The sequence below is a fragment of the Ranitomeya imitator genome, chromosome 2, assembly GCF_032444005.1.
Source record: "Ranitomeya imitator isolate aRanImi1 chromosome 2, aRanImi1.pri, whole genome shotgun sequence".
Lineage (NCBI taxonomy): Eukaryota > Metazoa > Chordata > Amphibia > Anura > Dendrobatidae > Ranitomeya > Ranitomeya imitator.
In genome coordinates, this window is record NC_091283.1 from 587,721,547 (window position 1) to 587,737,536 (window position 15,990).

Consider the following 15,990-nt stretch of genomic DNA (forward strand, 5'->3'; position numbering starts at 1 on the left):
CATCATCGCCAGAGATAAAAGGACATCGTTGCCATAGGGATATCAAAAAGATAGTCATCCCAAACAGCAGATAGTGATGTCTATGGGCATCAACTCCAGAAAACAGTAAGGATTAATCCAGCTAGAATTTGCATAGTATAGCAGAACAAATGTACTCATGTATTGATGTGAACCTATATAAAGGAACATGGGGGCATCATCCCCAGAAAAAACCATGGGCATCCTCGCCAGAAATAACAAATATTTAGGTCACTCTTGCATATTGTCATAAATCGGACATAAAACCATATGCAGACATACAGACATCATCGCAAAAAATATATAGACATTGTTGTCAAAAGTATCATCAAGATAAGGTCGTCCCGATCAGCAAATGGCGATTTCAGCAAAGCGGACAAATATCAGCACATAAAACAGCACCAGTGTGTTTGTCATGATACACTTATCTTATGGGATTAGTGTCCCAACCCGACGTGTTTTCCCCCATAGACAATACCAAGTGGTTCATCAGGGGAATGCCAATGATAGGCGACAGGCAGCTAAAGAACGAGAGGACGCTGCACGCGGTCCGACGGTAATGGGGTGTTAGAGGGTAACCTAAAGGGGGCATTCTAATGGATAAACTAGAGAGAGGGTGTCTGAGAGAGACTGAGAGGGAGGGTGTCAGAGGGAGATCTAGGAGAAGAATGTCAGAGAGAGACCTAGGTGGAGGGTGTCAGAGGGAAACCTAGGCAGAGGGTGTAAGAGGGAGACCTAGGGGGAGTGCGTCAGAGGGAGACCTAGGCGGAGGGCGTCAGGGAGACCAAGGGGGAGGGTGATAGAGGGAGATCTAGGCAGAGGGTGTCAGAGGGAGACCTAGGCAGAGGGTGTCAGAGGGAGACCTAGGCGGAGGGTGTCAGAGGGAAACCTAGGCGGAGGGTGTCAGAGAGAGACCTAGGCGGACGGTGTCAGAGGAAAACCTAGGCAGAGGGTGTCAGAGGGAAACCTAGGCGGAGGGTGTCAGAGAGAGACCTAGGCGGATGGTGTCAGAGGAAAACCTAGGCAGAGGGTGTCAGTGGGAAACTTAGGCGGAGGGTGTGAGAGGGAGGCCTAGGGGGAGGGAGTCAGAAGGAGGCCTAGGCGGATGGCGTCAGAGAGAGGCCTAGGCGGAGGGCGTCAGAGGGAGGCCTAGGCGGAGGGCGTCAGAGGGAGGCCTAGGCGGAGGGCGTCAGAGGGAGACCTAGGCCATCTAGACCTAGCCTCACAAAATTTGCTTCATATATGACCTGGGTGATCATACCCTAAGGTGCAACTCCCCCAACCACATTATATTAAAATATCCTTACAGCTTATGGACATGGGCATATTACAGCTTCATATCGAATTGGCCATAATAGAATTTCCATATGTAACTTCATGTGAATGGGATGAAAAATTATTTTCATGTAAAACTAGGGAATGAAAAACAAACGCTATCGGGCCTTATCCAGATGACTATTAGGTATTGTAAAAGATTATGTTGACCTGGTCCGGTTGTGTTCACACAACATTGTTATTGCATAGAAACTTAACTGTTGCAGGTCCATGGGTCCTCAGTAGAGTTGAGCGAATTTTTCAAAATTCGGTTCCGATTATGATCGGCGGCGAATATTGCAAAACCAAAACCAGTGGAACATCATTGGTGTCAGTGGGAGTAGAAATGACAGAATATGTTCGGAAACGATCACCAAACATAGATTCGGCACAAATAGGGTACCAATATGACACGAATATGACAAATTCAGATTCGGCTACTGATTCCGAACATATTCGCTCAACTCTAGTCCTCAGACCGAAGAAAACATAGGACGGGAGAGTTGTAGATAGTGTGCGCTGCTGGTGATTGATATGGTAAGTCCAGGTTCACACTAGTAGGTATGAGGTCTTATATTTTGTTAACGTTGACAAAATGTGAAAAAATTCTTTTTCACAGTCCATCAGAATCTGCCTGTATTTTCTCCATATACATACACATGGAAAATACAGACAACAACATTTTTCATCAGATTTATAGTGAATAATACTTATTTTATACACTTATATAGCAATGCTTCACAGACATCAGATCATCACTGGGATCGGTCAGTATCACTACTGGTATGTCTTTGGAGCGTTGGAGGAAACAAGAGTACCCTAAGGAAACCCACGCAAACCCGGGGAGAACATACAAACTCCTTGCAGATGTTGTCTTTGGTGGGATTTGAACCCAGGACCCCAGTGCTGCAAGGCTGCAGTGCTAACCTCTGAGCCGCCATGCAAGCTCAGTGGATCCAGTACAGTAGTGCATGGAGGCTATGCAGCTTCCTACAAATGGGGCTGTATATGCTCAGCACCCAAGTACATAAACTCTTTCGTTACACCATATGGCTGTACCTGATATTCTCTATAGTGTGTGATCTCTTGAGACCAGTTCCTGTTCCCATAGCTAAACATTCTACAAGCTTAGATGACTCTTACTTCCTTATTGAAAGCTAAAACTGTAGAACTACAAATATCAGCATTGCCATTATTCGTCTAAAATAACAATGCCCTACTCAGTTCAACGTACACGGCCACAGGCACTCAGGAAAGTCTGCTGGCATTCTTGCTCTGGATTTCGAGTTCTGCCAGTATTGCTATTGTAATCATTGGGTGCTTTAATTTATACCTTGAGCAATGATCCAGGGGGTCATGGATCCATGGGGACTGATATGACATTAATGTAGACGGGCATATGTAAACTATTTCCCTGATTTATAGTATATTAATAATACAAAGCACTGCACGTATATGGTAATATTTCTAGAAAACAAAGAACCTGTTAAAAAAATATCAGAAATAGGAACTCCGATAGGTCAGTGTTGAAAGAGTGAATATAAAAGGAGTTTTCGTACCCCAGCCCCAATACGTAGAAAGCCTCACCTTATGTATCTGCTCCCTATACTTTGTCCTGCATCTTCCTGGGTCCCTCCCTTTACCTGTCTCCCTCCCTTTACCTGTCTCACATGATCTCATACGTGTCCGCCTACTGCATTGCTCATATTGGAAGCGAGACGCTCAGAGACAGGCACCAGTAAGTATCGACCACCGAATACATAAAATAGAGCGATAATGCTTGGATTAACCAACCATTTGTCGCAGATGAAAGAACGAACGATAAATTTAAGTTTGGTAAATATGGGGAAAAGTGAGTAACTTTATTAGGGGGGTCTGTAATAAGGGATTGTAGGCAGCTCTTCCATGATCCGTAAAGTGCTGTTCGACTTCAATAAGACACATGTTGGATTCGTTAATCCTGTGATGAATTAAAACTTTAGTGGATTTTCAAGGGTTACAAAAACCACAGTATGAATATACCCTAAGAAACGTTTGAAGCTTTTTATTTCAGGGGTGTGGTGGAGGTGCAGCTCGTGCGTTATATCTGGAAGGTGCAGCAATGAACTTCGGAAGACAGAATTACGTCTTGTAGGAATGTCGCAGGTGTAAGACCTGGCGCGAGGCTTGTGTCACCTTTTCTGACAGTGTGGAGATGTTAGGCTGCCGTCACACTATCAGTATTTGGTCAGTATTTTACCTCAGTATTTGTAAGCCAAAACCAGGAGTGGGTGATAAATGCAGAAGTGATACATATGTTTCTATTATACTTTTCCTCTACTTGTTCCACTCCTGGTTTTGGCTTACACATACTGAGGTAAAATACTGACCAAATACTGCTAGTGTGATGGCAGCCTTATAAGGTATCGTGACGAGTATAAAATTATATGTTACAAATATCTTAACCTAATTCTGTCCCTCAGACATTATTGAGACATGAGCTTCACATGTAACCCAACTACATGGTATATAAATAGTTAATGTTCTGCAGCTAGGAGAGGCCCTGCTGTCTCTATAATTGCCTGTGAGAGCCTGGTGTGGTGGCTTAGTGCTAGATCTGTTGTCACTGGCAGCAATGAAATGTCCAGGAAGAAGGTCAGCAAGGCAATTTGTAGAAAATGTACTGCAGGAGAACTGCTTGTGAGGGGAGTAGAACAGTGTGGATGATGGCAGAAGAGTAGGATCATGTTGAGGGATCTAAAGGGGCAGTTACACTGCAAGATGATTGTGAACGAGTGTTGTTAAAAATACTCAGTCTGCTGGTTACCTGATAAATGAACAAGAAAACACTTATTCATTAGGTGAAATGATCCTTTGCGCAGCCTAAAAAATATCATTGTTCTCAGCGGTGCATCATCCAGTGTAAACAGGACTCGTACTGCCGAATATGACAGCCCTATGAGCGGTGAGCGAACAAGCACAGATCGCTCAGTGCGCATCGTTTACTTTGTTCTGCTTGTGTAAACAGGCAGTCAAATGACCGTTGATCAGTAAAAGTTCACCAATGGATGGTCATATTGTGCTGACAGTCACTGTGTGAGTGGACCTTTAGGGTATGTATGAAGGGATGCAGAGGAGAGATGAGCGAATTTGCTCTGGTTCCCTCTTATTCAACAAGCTATAGCACTTGCTGAATAAGCTGCAGAGGAAACCCGGCTTCCTGGATCACGCCGATCGGCGCAGCAGCTGCATGTGTCGTGGCTGTGTCAGAGCCTATTTGTTGGGCTCTCCATGCGTGTGTCGTGACTGTCACCCAACAGCAACACATGCAGCTGCGGCGTTGATCGGCCAGCGCGATCCAGTAAGCCAGGTTTCCTCTGCAGCTTATTCTGCAAATGCTATAGCTTGCCGAATAAGAGGGAACCCAAGCAAATTCACTCATCTCTAATGTGGAGAGTCTTATCCTGTTCCTACCCCTGAAGACAATAGATGCGCCATGTGAATACCGTTGTGTGCTTTTATTTATGTATGGCATGTAAAGTGTTAATTCATAAGGTGAGTAAAGATTAGGATAGCATAAGGTATAGAATAAGGATAATAGGTTTAAGATATAAGACAGGAAATGGTGAAGGATAAGATTAGTCCAGTGGGTGGGCACTAGTGCTTATAAAATGGGGGCACTTCCTAGTTAGGGGGAGTTTAGTGTGAAGTGCCTAGTGAAGGCCAAGTTCAGATGCGGTGGTGGCTAGGGGCAGCGTGTTGCTTGTTCTAGGCAGTGAAAGGCATTATTGGGATCCCGAGCGGTCGCTCCTGTTACGTTCAGAACCTATGATCTGGCATAGGGGCTGCCGGACACATTGTGTATTCTAAAGTACAGTAGAAGGTGGACAGGAATAGATGAAGGTGATGGACGGTCCTTTGTGCACTGCTGAGGTGACGAGAAATCCCTGAGACTGATAGAATCAGTGGGCTTGGGGGTAGTCCAGGACGAGCTAGTGATAGGACTTAAGAGGAGTTGTGCTAAGAAGGAGGAGAATGTGAATTGCTGTGCCCTATCCCACCTGTGCACACCTGATGATCTTGGTCTGCTTAGTAAAAGTTTGACTGTTTACAAAGAACCTGGTGACCCATGCGTTGTGTGTGTGGCGGCTCCTGAGGGCGGAGGCCTGTCGTCTACAAGTGAGTATGTTGCACCCCACACCTTTGGCACACTGGGACTGGAACCCCCTTGTCTGTGAAGCGTTAGGCTACTTTCACACTTGCGTTTTTAGCAATCCTTCGTTTAGGACAAAAAACAGATCCTGCAAATGTGCTCGCAGGATGTGTTTTTTGCCCATAGACTTGTATTGCTGACGTATCGCAACGGATTGCCACACGTCGCGTCCGTCATGCACTGGATCCATTGTGTTTTGGCGGACCGTCGTCACAAAAAAACATTCAATGTAACTTTTTTTTGTACGTAATTTCCGACTGCGCATGCGCGGCTGGAACTCCATCCCCTCCTCCCCGGGACATAGACTGGGCACAATTTTCACAACGTACGTCGGGCCAACTCATTGCGACGGCCCCGTACCGACGCAAGTGTGAAAGTAGAATCTGGACAGCAGCTCGGTCGCAAATACCGCTCTCGGTACACTTTACATGTACACACACCATCTTTTAGAAGCCAGCACACCTGATAATTTTTTAAATGAAAGACTCTTGGAAAACGCCTTCTATGTTTTTTTTCTCAAGCATTTTCTTTGGTGTCTTTAAGGTTGTTTTTCGCCTCCTAAAATGGCAGCCACCTGTCACTTTAGCTGCTCCACAGCTTTCGAAGCCTGAAGCGGTTAAGAAGCTCAAAAAGATGGAAAACAGTTCACATGTTAATTATTTATAGCATTTTTAAGTGCTTTTTAGGCAGAGTATTTGGTTTTACCTCAGTATTTGTAAGCCAAAACCAGGAGTGGGTGATAAATACAGAAGTGGTGATGTGTTTCTATTATACCGTATGTCCTCATGTATAAGCTGAGGCACCTAAATTTACTACAAAAAACTGGGAAAACTTATTGACTCGCGTATCAAGCCGGTTATGCATTGTCCCCCCCACCCCTGTTCTTGTATGCTTGGCTACCCATCCCTATCCTTGTATGCATAGTTCCTATAGAAAAAACAACAACTCCTACTTGCCTTCCCTGCGTGCCCTCGCTGCATCTCGTTTTGGCGCCAGCAGCTCTTGCGGCCGAGCAATCACGTGTCACCGCTCATTAAGGTAATGAATATTCACTCCACGCCTATAGGAGTTTGATCTTCACTTCTAAAGAAGACAAAGTCCCTTTAAGTGCAGGGTCACACTTGTGAGTGCAATGCGGGAAACTTGCACAAGTCTCTCGCATCAATACCCGGTACTGCCACCAGCATTCGGGACTGGAGCATGCGGCTGCATGTATTTCTATGCAGCCGCACGCTCTGGTCCCGAGTGCCGGCGGCAGTGTCAGATATTGATGCGAGAAACTCGCATTGCACTCGCAAGTGTGACCCCGGCCTAAGGCTGAAGCTGCACAATAACTTTAGCCTTGGCCTAGGTCTGTGCATTAGCTACGTAGCCCTGTTGTTTGACTCTGTACCCTGCTTCTGCGCTACGCTGCATAGAGCCATCTTTGACTGCACAACCTGTGTAGCTGCCAAAGTCCCTCTATAGCCCCAGCCTCAGGGTATGTTCATATGAGTTTTTTGATGTTGCAGAATTTCTACTCCTATTATTTGTATTACTTGCATTTTTTTACGTGTTTTACCACGTTTTTGACACTGCGTTTTTTTTTGTCCATTTGGTGCGTCAAGCTTTAAATAAAGCTGCTTTGTTTTTGATACCTTTTGGCTTTTTTTTTTTTTGCTTTGACAAAACTTTGCCTATATTTGGGTGCGGACTACATGCGTTATTTTATGCAATTCCAAGGTGGAAACGTGCTAAAACCACATGGTTTGTTTTTTTTGTTTGTTTTTTTTTTTGCTGTGGGTTTTGCTGCATCTAATGTAATTCTATGGGAAAAATCTGCATTAAAAACTCAGCGTACCCCAAGAGAAATTGACTTACTGCAGGTTTGAAAAATGCACCGCAGATCAGCTAATGCAGCGTTAAAAAGAAGCACAGTGTGCATGAGATCGCTATATAAATCCTATCCAGAACTGTAAGACGCTGTGTTTTGATGGAGCCAATACACGCAGTGTAAAAAAATCGCCAAAAGCTCATCGTGGGAACGTAGCCTTAAACAGCAGCCCGTTCAACACATGCGTTAAACGGGCTGTGTTAACGCAAGTGCCAACATGCCAAATCGCTAGCGCAGATAGAGCTAGCAGATGATCTATCTGCGCTAGCGGTGACAGATCCGGAAACGCTGCAGCCCGCATCCCAGGGTCCGTCACTCAATGATGGCACATCATTAGCGCACGCCCATTGTGGTCGTGCGCTAGCGATGCGTCCGACATAGGACATAATGGCGGCGTTAACGGACTGCGTTACACTACGTTGTAACGTAGTCAGTCTAACGGACTGCCTATAACGTAATGTGAACCCAGTGTTACAAATACTATACAAGAAAATACAAAAGAGCAATTTGGACCCCAAAAAGGCTACATCTGACCATATAAGATTCTCTTGTTTTGGCACCAAGTCATCCTTTTTTTAGGTCTCAGTTGCTCTTTCGCAGTTTATTACTACATACAAGAACAATAAGTGCCATACTGATGGTAAAAATAGACAAACTGCCTTTTATATATTGAAAACATTATTTTTCAAGCTATAGAGCTGGTACACTGAACTGTGTAGAACTACGTGTAGACACGCTGTATGCAGACTCTGTGTACTTAGAGGAATTTATTATAGCCGGCGTGTCCTATGCCAGACTTGACCTAACAGATTAATGGAGTAAGGTGCGCCAACATTTTTCAGAGATGCATGTTCTTTGCCAGCTGAGCCGCTGTAGCTTTCAGCTATAGTGTACACAGGTGTTCGGCGTACATTATTAGTGGTACTGCTCTTGGTTATGTCGCCTTTTCCACAACCATTCCTACTTTTCAGCATAGTGCCAGAGCCAGTGCAAAGGGGCAAAAAGTATCAACATTTTTTGAACTAATAAACCTTGCACCAAATATTTTTTATGTCACAAATCAACAGCACACATAAGGTATACTACAAAGTTACTTACGGTACTTTTGTCAGATACATTTTCTTCTTTCACTAGTTCAGCGGTAATATCTGTACAATCTGTATTCAGTGATGACAGATTTTCCCATTACTGAGAGAGGAGATGACAGTTGGTGCTTGTAAAGTTCTATGGCGAGGGAAGGAAGAGCTAGAGGCACACAGACATTCTGCTGCAAGTTCTCCAACAGTTACAGTTCTCCATAGAACTTCATAAGCACCAACTGTCATCTCCTATCTCTGTTTTATCCAGGAATTGAGAATGTTGATCAGTTCAGAAGGAGAAAGAAGAATTTATTTATTTTTAGAAATTTTACAGAATTGCTTATTTTCATGTGTACTATTGATTTATGAAAAAAAAATAAAACAATAGTTACTCTTTAGGCTGTCCTGTTTTATGATTCCATGAGCTTAGAAACAAAAAAAATAACAAACATACGGTAGCTCTTACACTCCCTCCTTCTGTTCTGCCTCCCCACCACTGCTTCGGATTTTGCAGCCATTATCGTTGGGTTGAACGGCTTGTTCAGTCTAGATAGAGAGAACCTCTGAGTCCAACGATGGGTTGTAGCACTTTGAAGCCAGTCAACCAGCGACCAGAGCTATAATGGAAAAACAACAATGGACCCTATGATTAATACTCAGTTTATTTTATGTCTCTGAGCCTAAAGAGTTATAAAAGTTAGGTTGGTTTCACATTTGCATTTTTTGCCGCTGCGTTTTAGCGCAAAAAAACGCTTGCGTTTTTTTTCTATACTTAACATTAAAAACGCATGCATTTTTTTGCATGCATTTTGCCGACGCATGCGTCATTTCTATGCTTGCGTTTTGTTGCGGAAATGCAACCTGTAGTTTCTAGCGGCGTTTTTTTGCCGCAAAAAACGCATTGCTGTCTATGTAAACGCATGCGTTTTTAAGCACATGCGTTTGCATGCGTTTTTAAACGCAGGCGTTTCAATAGAAAAACACAAGAATACACACTGATAAGCCACCCCCCAACCCTAACCCTAACCCTAGGGATCCTAACCCTAACCCTAGGGATCCTAACCTTAACCCTAAGGGTTAGGATCCCTAGGATTGGGGTTAGGATCCCTAGGGTTAGGGTCCCTAGGGTTAGGGTTAGGATCCCTATGGTTACTAGGGATCCTAACCCTAACCCTTGCTATTTCTGTTTATAGTGGGTTTTCTAGTTGATTTTGATGATTGGCATCTGTAACACACTTCTCATCATGCGTTTCAAAAAATGCGAACGCAGGAAAAAACGAATGTAAACGCGTCAAAACGCTGCGTTTTTTACCACATGCAAAAACGCATGCGTCTAAAAAACGCAGCGTTTTAACGCGTTTACATGTGTTTTTTGCACCACATGCGTTTGCGTTAAAAACGCTGCGTTTTTTAACGCAAATGTGAAACTAGCCTTAAAATGTCGCCCCTTTTAAGCCTTTTTTTTTTTTATTATTGCTTGTTGGAGACTGGGAACAGATTAAAAGTAAAAAAGAAAACGGAACAACAAGGTATGTGATGTTTGTTTTAGTTTGGCCGGGGTCACACTTGCGAGTGTGGTGCGAGATACTCATGCATCAATACCCGCCCCTGCCGCCGGCACTCGGGACCGGAGCATTCAGCTGCATAGAAATACATACAGCTGCACTCTCCGATCCCTAGAGCCGGTGGCAGCGCCGGGTATTCAGGCGAAAGACTCGCGCGAGTTTCTTGCATCACACTCGCAAGTGTGACCCCGGCCTTTAAAGTAGTATTGGGTAGATCCACAGAGTTATTCACGAGTAGCACATTTCCCTTTTAGGCCGGGTTCACATTGCGTTAACAGCAGCCCGTTCAACACGGGCTGCTGTTAACGCAAGTGCCGACATTCCATCGCACTAGCGCAGATAGAGCATCTTCTAGCTCTATCTGCACTAGCAGTGACGGACCCGGAAACGCTGCAATCCGCGTCCCAGGGTCCGTCACTCAATGACGGCGCATCCGTAGCGCACGCCCATTGTGGGTGTGCACTAGTGATGCGTCTGACATAGGAATGAATGGCGGCGTTAACGGACTGCGTTACACCGCGTTATGTCTGTGATCAACTTTAAAGGAGTTGTCCTTGCATAGCTATTTTATGACCTATCTACAGGATAGGTAATCAATAGCAGATTGGTGGGGGTTCGACACCCAGTGTCACCACTGATGACCCTTTTTTTTTTTTTTTTTTGCTCCTGCCAGATGTAAACACTTTGAACGGAGATGTTGAGTGCCCCTCCATTCATTCAAAGTGTAGTGCCCTCTGCTGGCTACTGCAGTGCAGCTTCTACAGAAGGGACAGAGCTGTACTGCAGTAACGAGTAGCAGCTGCCACACTTTGCAAGAAGCGCACTCAACAACTCCGTTTAAAATGTTTTAATCTGGCCGCCTCCAAAGCAAAAAAGAAAAGAGGCTAATTGGTGGGGACACGATGTGTCGGATCCCACAGATCTGGTATTGATGACTTATCCTATGGATAGGTCTTCACTTGCCTATTCCCAGAGAACCCCTTTAAGGATAGTTTACTTTTGCCTGTGGCAGCGGTTAAACTGCTAATCAGCTGTATAACGATGGTTTCACTCATTCGACGGCTGATTGTTTGCATGCTTACACAATCCGGTAATCACTAAATAAATTTTAACAAACGCGTATTCTTGATTAGTGGCTCATCTAATTGGGCCTTTAGGGACTGGAGTGACTGTAGTGATATTATTGGTATACACCTTAGCTTTAATATTGTTGGGAGAGTAACCTGTCATAGCATTCATAACTCATGATTACGCGGTAGATACGGAGGGAGCAAAGTCTATGTGAAATGACTCTATTTGCAATAGGCAGATCTGTTGTGGATCTGTAATGATATGCTGTATTTACATTAGTTTTTATTATTTCCTCATAAAATCTGATATATAATATATAATCTATCTTTCTTATTTTTTTTTTTTCTGGCTTGTCCATCTTTAGTAATTTCATTCCCCATGAAATAACAACTCTGGATAATCTTTTCCTACTACTCTGGGTTGTGGTGCTCCTCTCTTCTTCCTCCTGAATATTTATGCTAAACTAACAACTGGGTGTTACCAGTCTCCTTATCTAAGTGGTGTGACACTGCACAGTCTGCCAATGTCAGCACTGATCGGGTAGTGTCAGACTATGTAGGGGCACCCCCCCCACCCCCCAAATGGTAACACTTGTCTATTTAATAATTTGAAGTAAGATTAACAGAGGAATGGTACAATACAGAGTTATGGGAAAATGTCTTCCGGCAGACGCCTCCATAAAAATGGGTGAAAGAACAATATATGGGCGCTTCGCAGTCCAAAAGCTCATCATAATGCACCATTCCAGTTAATCTGACGATTGAAATAGCCCCGTTACCTTTTGTGCCACTGTGGGGGTGTACAGATTACACCAATGGTATGTCCGCCCCTGACTAAAACAGTCAATGCCATTACTCATTGCCAGATATACTTAATTATGAAATGAATGGGTTACTCTTAATTCATTTTTTCTTACAATAATGTCTTATGCACATTACTAAATTACAAGACTGTGATGTAGCAATGTATAAGGCTATATTCACACATCCCTGTACATGTCCCTGTGCAGTCTGTTTTTCTCGGCACGCACACAAGCCCATAGTTTCATTGGTCTATATACACATCCATTTTAAAAACATATCTGTGTGTCCGGTCCATAAGACTCAAATCATGTCCTATTCTCATCTGTTTAGTAGATAAGACCCGGGGTGGTCCGGCGCCTATAATGTATATAGCCTTAGACTCTTACCACTTTTGTAATTACTCTACACTCTTCCCTATCTTGCTAATCACTTTGTTGTTGTTTTTTTCCACTGTACGTTCTGTGACGCTTCTTTGAGAGGAGTCTCAAAGAAAACGTCACAGGAGGCCGGGGCTGCACTCACTCCCCAGAGCTTCCATTGCCCCTCCTACAGCAGGATGTCATCAGGGGCAGTACTGTAGTTACTAATTTCTTGCATCTCCATCTCCCTCTGAAGATGTGACAGATGCTGTAGGAGATGTCAATGCATAGTTGGCACTCTGCTCCTATCTCCGCCACAGCTGTAGCTTCTACCTGAAAGATGTCACCACGGGGCAGAGATAGAAGAGTTGAGTGACACCAGCACCGCCCTCAAAGGAATCATCCACCCCAAAACATCTTTCATAGAAGCTACATTGGTGGCGGATATAGAAGCAGAGTGCTGGTGTTGTATTGACCTCTCCCACAGCTTCCATCACCCAGGATTCAGGACGTCTTCAGAGGGGCGGTGATGCAAGAAATTAGTAACTGCAGCCACTACCCCCTGGTGACCTCCTGTTTTGGGTGCGGCAATGGATGATGCAGGAGGCGAGTGCACCTTCAGCCTCCTGTGATGTCATGTTTGAGACTCCTCTCAAGCAACACGTCACAGCAAGTAGAGTAAAAAAATATTCTTGAGGATTAGCTAGCTAGGGATAAGCAGGGGCGAACATATCATTGCTGCACCTGTGTAGCCGGACAGGGGGCCCAAGAGGTAAGGGGACCCATTTCCATCTCCAAGGCTGATGGAATTGATCAGCTATTGGACTTTTCTGTCTGTCTGTGCTGGAGGGGAGAAGTGTAGGGCATTACGTAATAAAGCAAATTACAACATTGGTAAGGATAGATAGTTAAAAAATATATTTTAGAAACTGGACCACCCCCATTAACCTCTTTACCCCGAAGGTAGTTTGCACGTTAAGGATCAGGCCAATTTTTACAATTCTGACTACTGTGGTTATAACTCTGGAACACTTCAATGGATACTGGTGATTCTGAGACTGTTTTTTTTTTTTTTTTTTCGAGTCCTATTGTACTTCCATGATAGTGGTCAGATTCTAAAAACTGCACCCCTCAAGGTGCACATTCAAGAAGTTTATTAACTCTTCAGGTGCATCACAGGAAATTTTGTAATGTGGAAAAAAACATGAACATTTAACTTTTTTCGCAAAAAAGTTAGTTCTTTTGAATGTAAAATTTCCTGGAATCATTAGCGGGCGTCATATCCTGTTTGGAGGCCCCCTGATGTGCCTAAACAGTGGAAACCTCCCCACAAGTAACCTCATTTTGGAAACTAGTTACCTTAAAGGGAACCCATCACCTGAATTTGGCGGGACCGGTTTTCGGTCATATGGGCGGAATTTTCGGGTGTTTGATTCACCCTTTCCTTACCCGCTGGTTGCATGCTGGCCGCAATATTGGATTGAAGTTCATTCTCTGTCCTGCGTAGTACACGCCTGCGCTAGGCAATCTTGCCTTGCGTAGGCGTGTACTACGCAGGACAGAGAATGAACTTCAATCCAATATTGCGGCCAGCATGCAGCCAGCGAGTAAGGAAAGGGTGAATCAAACACCCGAAAACTCCGCCCATATGACCGAAAACCGGTCCCGCCAAATTCAGGTGACGGGTTCCCTTTAAGCAATGTATTTAACTGTGTGGTTAGCACCTTGAACCCACAGGTGCTTGACACAAGTTTACAACTTTGAGCCGTGAATAATAAAATCACATTTTCCCCACCAAAAAAAACGTCATTTTAGCCCCAAATTTTGCATTTTCATAAGGGTAACAGGAGAAATTACACCATACAATTTGTTGTACAATTTCTCCTGAATACGCCAATACCCCATATATGGGGAGAACTACTTTTGACATACACTGCAAAGCTCAGTAGGGAAGAGGTGCCATATTGGAGTTCAGATTTTGCTAGAATGGTTTGAGGTTGCGATTTCACATTGGCAGAGCCTCTAAGGTGCCAGAACTAGTGATGAGTGAGTGTACTTGTTGCTCGGCTTTTCCCGAGCACGCTCGGGTGGTCTCCGAGTATTTGTAATTGCTCGGAGATTTAGTTTTCGTTGCCTCAGCTGCATGATTTACAGCTGATAAACAGCTTGAATAAATGTGGGGATTCCCTAGCAACCAGGCAACCCTCACATGTACTCAGCCTGTTTAGCAGCCGTAAATCATGCAGCTGCGTCAACAAAAACTAAATCTCCGAGCAGTTACAAATACGTACTCGGAGGTCACCCGAGCGTGCTCGGAAAACCCGAGCAATGAGTACACTCGCTCATCACTAGCCAGAACAAAAAGCCCCTATATGTGAACACATTTTTCAAACTACACTCCCCAATAAATTCATCCAGGGGTGCAATGATTATATTGACACCACATGTGCCTCACATAATTTTATATCATTGAGCTGTGAAAGAAGAATGAATTCCATTTTTACCACTAAAAAGTTGTTTTAGACCCAAGTTTTTCAGATTTTCCTAGAACAGTTTGCGAACTCCATATACAGAGCTAATTGCTAGTAGAGCAGAATTCCCCCTCAAGTGACCCCATTTTGGAAGTTATATTTCTTTGGGAATGTATACAGGTGTAGTGACTATTTTGACTCCATGGGTATTTCCCAGAAACAAGCATGAATGTTGTCGATTGAAAATTTCAAACTGCCATTGTAGTGACTAGTACGCTGTAGTGGCCAGTACGTTGCCATCACTAGTACATGCCCAGCTCATGCTTTTGGAGACATGCACCCGTAAGTTAGGCGGGCTCTCATCGATTCAGGAAAGCTAAACATGTGAACACTCTGTGGTTTAGGTACACTGTGGGGCTCTGAAGGGAAGAGGGCAATTGGTTTTGGGAGCTGAGAAATTCTTTTGGAGGGTGAGGAGCCATTTCACTTTTCCAGAGTCTTTGTACTACCAGTAACTTGGAAGTCCCCTATATTTCCGTTAGCAGATTGCAGTACTGAGCAGGGACTTGCTTTTCTTGTGAATGGAGTTGAAACTTTTATTGGGAACATTTTAGCTAATGTTTGGGATCACATCCGGCTCTCTATGCTGAGCACTTTGGGGTTTCCATTTACAAGTAAATCTCTCAGTGACTTGATTCAGATGAAACCCCTGAGGGATCCATTCACTATAATGAGGCAGCAGAGTTGCTCTGTACTCCGTATGGATTCTATTCAGCGGTGTCCTTCTTTTCAGAAGTGCACAAAACTGTGGCTGACATCGCTTTTATGCAATCCTAAAAAGATGGACACCACTGGTTCATAGGTCAGACGGCGTCCAGTGCCTCCATCTGCCTCATTATAGGGAATCTTCTGCCAAGGGTTCCGTCTGAATCACGTATTTCAGAGAGTTACATGGAAACCCCAATGTAAGTGCTCAGTGCAGAGTGCAGAATAAATGTGCGCCAAGCCTTACTGCGATTTTTGGGAGGCAGAATGAGAAAATCAACAGCATGTGAAGAATTGGTTTTATTTTTTTATCCCATTCCTCATGTGGTATAAGTGATTAGGCAATTATATTCTTCGGGTTAGTGCGATTACAGCGATACCAGATTTATATTGAGCTTTTATGTTTGGCTGCTGTCACATGCTGAAAGACGTTTTTTTTATTGCAAAAAATGTTTTACATCGCCATATTTTGAGAGCTAT

At 44.0% G+C, this 15,990-nt stretch overlaps 2 protein-coding genes across 7 annotated transcripts in view; one reads left to right on the forward strand and one right to left on the reverse strand.

Annotated features, from left to right (window-relative positions):
• Window positions 1-2,962, reverse strand: part of LPIN3 (lipin 3) — a 214,447-nt gene extending 211,485 nt beyond the window's left edge. Inside the window, exon 1 of one of the 6 annotated variants that reach the window (XM_069752294.1) lies at window positions 2,920-2,962. The gene's annotated coding sequence lies outside the window, so the exon portion shown is untranslated. The remainder of the gene's footprint in view (window positions 1-2,919) is intronic. The other 5 variants (XM_069752295.1, XM_069752292.1, XM_069752293.1 and 2 more) reach the window with 5 other exon arrangements.
• A 20-nt stretch (window positions 2,963-2,982) lies between these two features.
• Window positions 2,983-15,990, forward strand: part of MYL9 (myosin light chain 9) — a 35,834-nt gene continuing 22,826 nt past the window's right edge. Inside the window, exon 1 of the mRNA XM_069752299.1 lies at window positions 2,983-3,070. Coding sequence (XP_069608400.1) covers window positions 3,003-3,070 — 68 coding nt within the window. The 5' untranslated portion in view covers window positions 2,983-3,002. The remainder of the gene's footprint in view (window positions 3,071-15,990) is intronic.